At 59.4% G+C, this 2,017-nt stretch overlaps 1 protein-coding gene across 1 annotated transcript; it reads left to right on the top strand.

Moving 5' to 3' along the window:
* Positions 1–517: 517 nt before the first annotated feature.
* FIBRA_08835 (uncharacterized protein) lies at positions 518–736 on the top strand (the record flags this gene model as incomplete). The annotated part of the gene is made up of 2 exons (XM_012330453.1): positions 518–534; positions 586–736. The coding sequence occupies 2 exons, from the start codon at positions 518–520 to the stop codon at positions 734–736; spliced, it is 168 nt and encodes a 55-aa protein (XP_012185843.1).
* Between the last annotated feature and the right edge of the window lie 1,281 nt (positions 737–2,017).

Raw genomic sequence — 2,017 nt, 5'->3', positions numbered from 1 at the left:
GGGGGGGGGGGGGGGGGGGGGGGGGGGGGGGGGATCCCCTCGTTCCTGAGAAAAGTGGCTGCAGCATGCAGTTGTACCGTTCGAGACTGCCTGTCCCCGAACATGCTGCAAGCGGGAGAACAAGAATAGCGGTCGAAACACAGCGAGGAACATCTCTTGCCACCCAAAGCCGGTGGCGGATCTCTCACAGCGCACCACGAGGAGCGCAGCGGAGATGGTCGGCGGCGGCGGAGAATGGAGGAAACGCGCAGCGGACTCTTCTGCTCGGAGCTCCGCTCGCTGCTGAGTTCCGTTTTGGCGCCTATGTCGCGCTTCAGTGCCATCGATGGCGGAAGCTCCGAGCGGATAATTGAGTCGCAGCAAGAATAGCTGCCTCGTCCTTTCCACACCCTCATCGACATCACACACGTCCAGCACTCATAACACCAGTCTCATTTGTGCGATCATGTCTTCCAATCAGTGGAAAGGCCGACATGAACATCTCGCAACTCCACAGGCCTTTTTTTTCTCGTAGAAGATGGCGTCGGAAACCGCGTACGTGTGCGTTCAGTTCATTCTCAGCCCACTTGTCGCCGATATTTCTAGCGGCGCCGTTCTCACCTTGTCTGATTTCAGAACAAGTGTGGGTAATCTCGGTTTCTATGACGGGATATGGGCATATGGCGCAAATCGATTTGCATCCAGCGGCCAGACGATCCCATCAGCCTTCGGAGAATCCTCCCTACTCAAACCATAAGATCCGCACCAGCACACGCCTTTCCTTTCGGGACTTCCAATGTTTTGTTTTCCGGGATTTTCGTCCATTTAGCGGATTTCGTGAAAATGCCATCAGGTCGTGTGGTAAATCTTTGCCAAATCGGTCGCGTGAGGGGAAAGAGTCCGGATTGTCGAAAAGATTATCTTTCCGCGCTGCGTGCGGCCGCATCAATCTCAGACATCCCTCTATCTCACTCACTCACAAAATACTTCCGCGCGCCGTTTGTGATCGGCTTTCCACCCTAACCCAACCGTGCGGGTGCAGCGGTCATATGGAATCAGCCGCTGCGGGCACAAGCCGCTTCGTGTGTTCTAGTCATCCACCCTGGGATGCGGTCGTGCCCACGCCGCCCGTCGCACTAGCTCAAGACATTACAATTCTGCTCGTTTCCGATCAACACGTCGGACATATTCAGATGGACATGACTCCCTCCAACAGCAAGATATCAACACGTGTTTTGCAGAGGGTTTGGGACGCACCCACGCGCACAGGACCACGGGTGAGAGCGACCGCGGCCACTGCGTAGTGCTCACTCTCCGCGACAAGCTCAGCTCTCACCTGTGCGCCGCCGCATCACGCCATGCCGGCAGCCCCCCTGATTTTCTGCTCTATCGACGCCCCGCATCTCGATCATAGGGCACACATCCGCATCCATGCTCGTGCGGCGCCGGCGAACACCCATCGTATTCATTACTGGCCCGCATCTCCCACCTTGGCGCACTGCCCTTGCCCATCCAGGCCTGCCGGCCGAGCATCCCAGGCGTCCTCGCTGCGCGTGCTCGGGATCGCGCAATTGCCAGCGTCCACCGCTGCGGCGCATGTCCGCCTAATGCGGCATCCGTGACGCCAGCCTCCCCGAGGGGGCGGCCCTTCAAATTCTCGCTGGCAGCCTTAACATTGCGCGGGACCCGCCTGTGCAGATGGGGCTACATGCGACTCGCGCACTGGCACGTCGACCAGGACGACGCCATCGAGCCATCTGGCGTCCACACGTGCCTCTCCATTCTGCGACCATGCGTCGCGCGCGCGCGCGCTCCATCAAGCAAAGTCCAGCGGTGCGTCTCGGTGCATGTGCGTGCGCGCGCGCACTGGTTCAGTGACCATATCGCTATCACGGGCGCCATCTGATCAGGGCGTCGCCATCATCCCGCGCACACAGGCACGGCGCGCCGGGGTGACGCGCTGCGCGGAATCTGATCAACGCCGCTATTCAATACTCAATATTTCAATACTCAGCGAACGCGCGCAGCCCCGCCGGTC

The sequence above is a fragment of the Fibroporia radiculosa genome (genome assembly GCF_000313525.1).
Source record: "Fibroporia radiculosa TFFH 294 genomic supercontigs, scaffold3687, whole genome shotgun sequence".
Taxonomy (NCBI): domain Eukaryota; kingdom Fungi; phylum Basidiomycota; class Agaricomycetes; order Polyporales; family Fibroporiaceae; genus Fibroporia; species Fibroporia radiculosa.
Note: the sequence above shows the minus strand (reverse complement) of the source record. Positions and strands in the feature narration are given on the sequence as shown.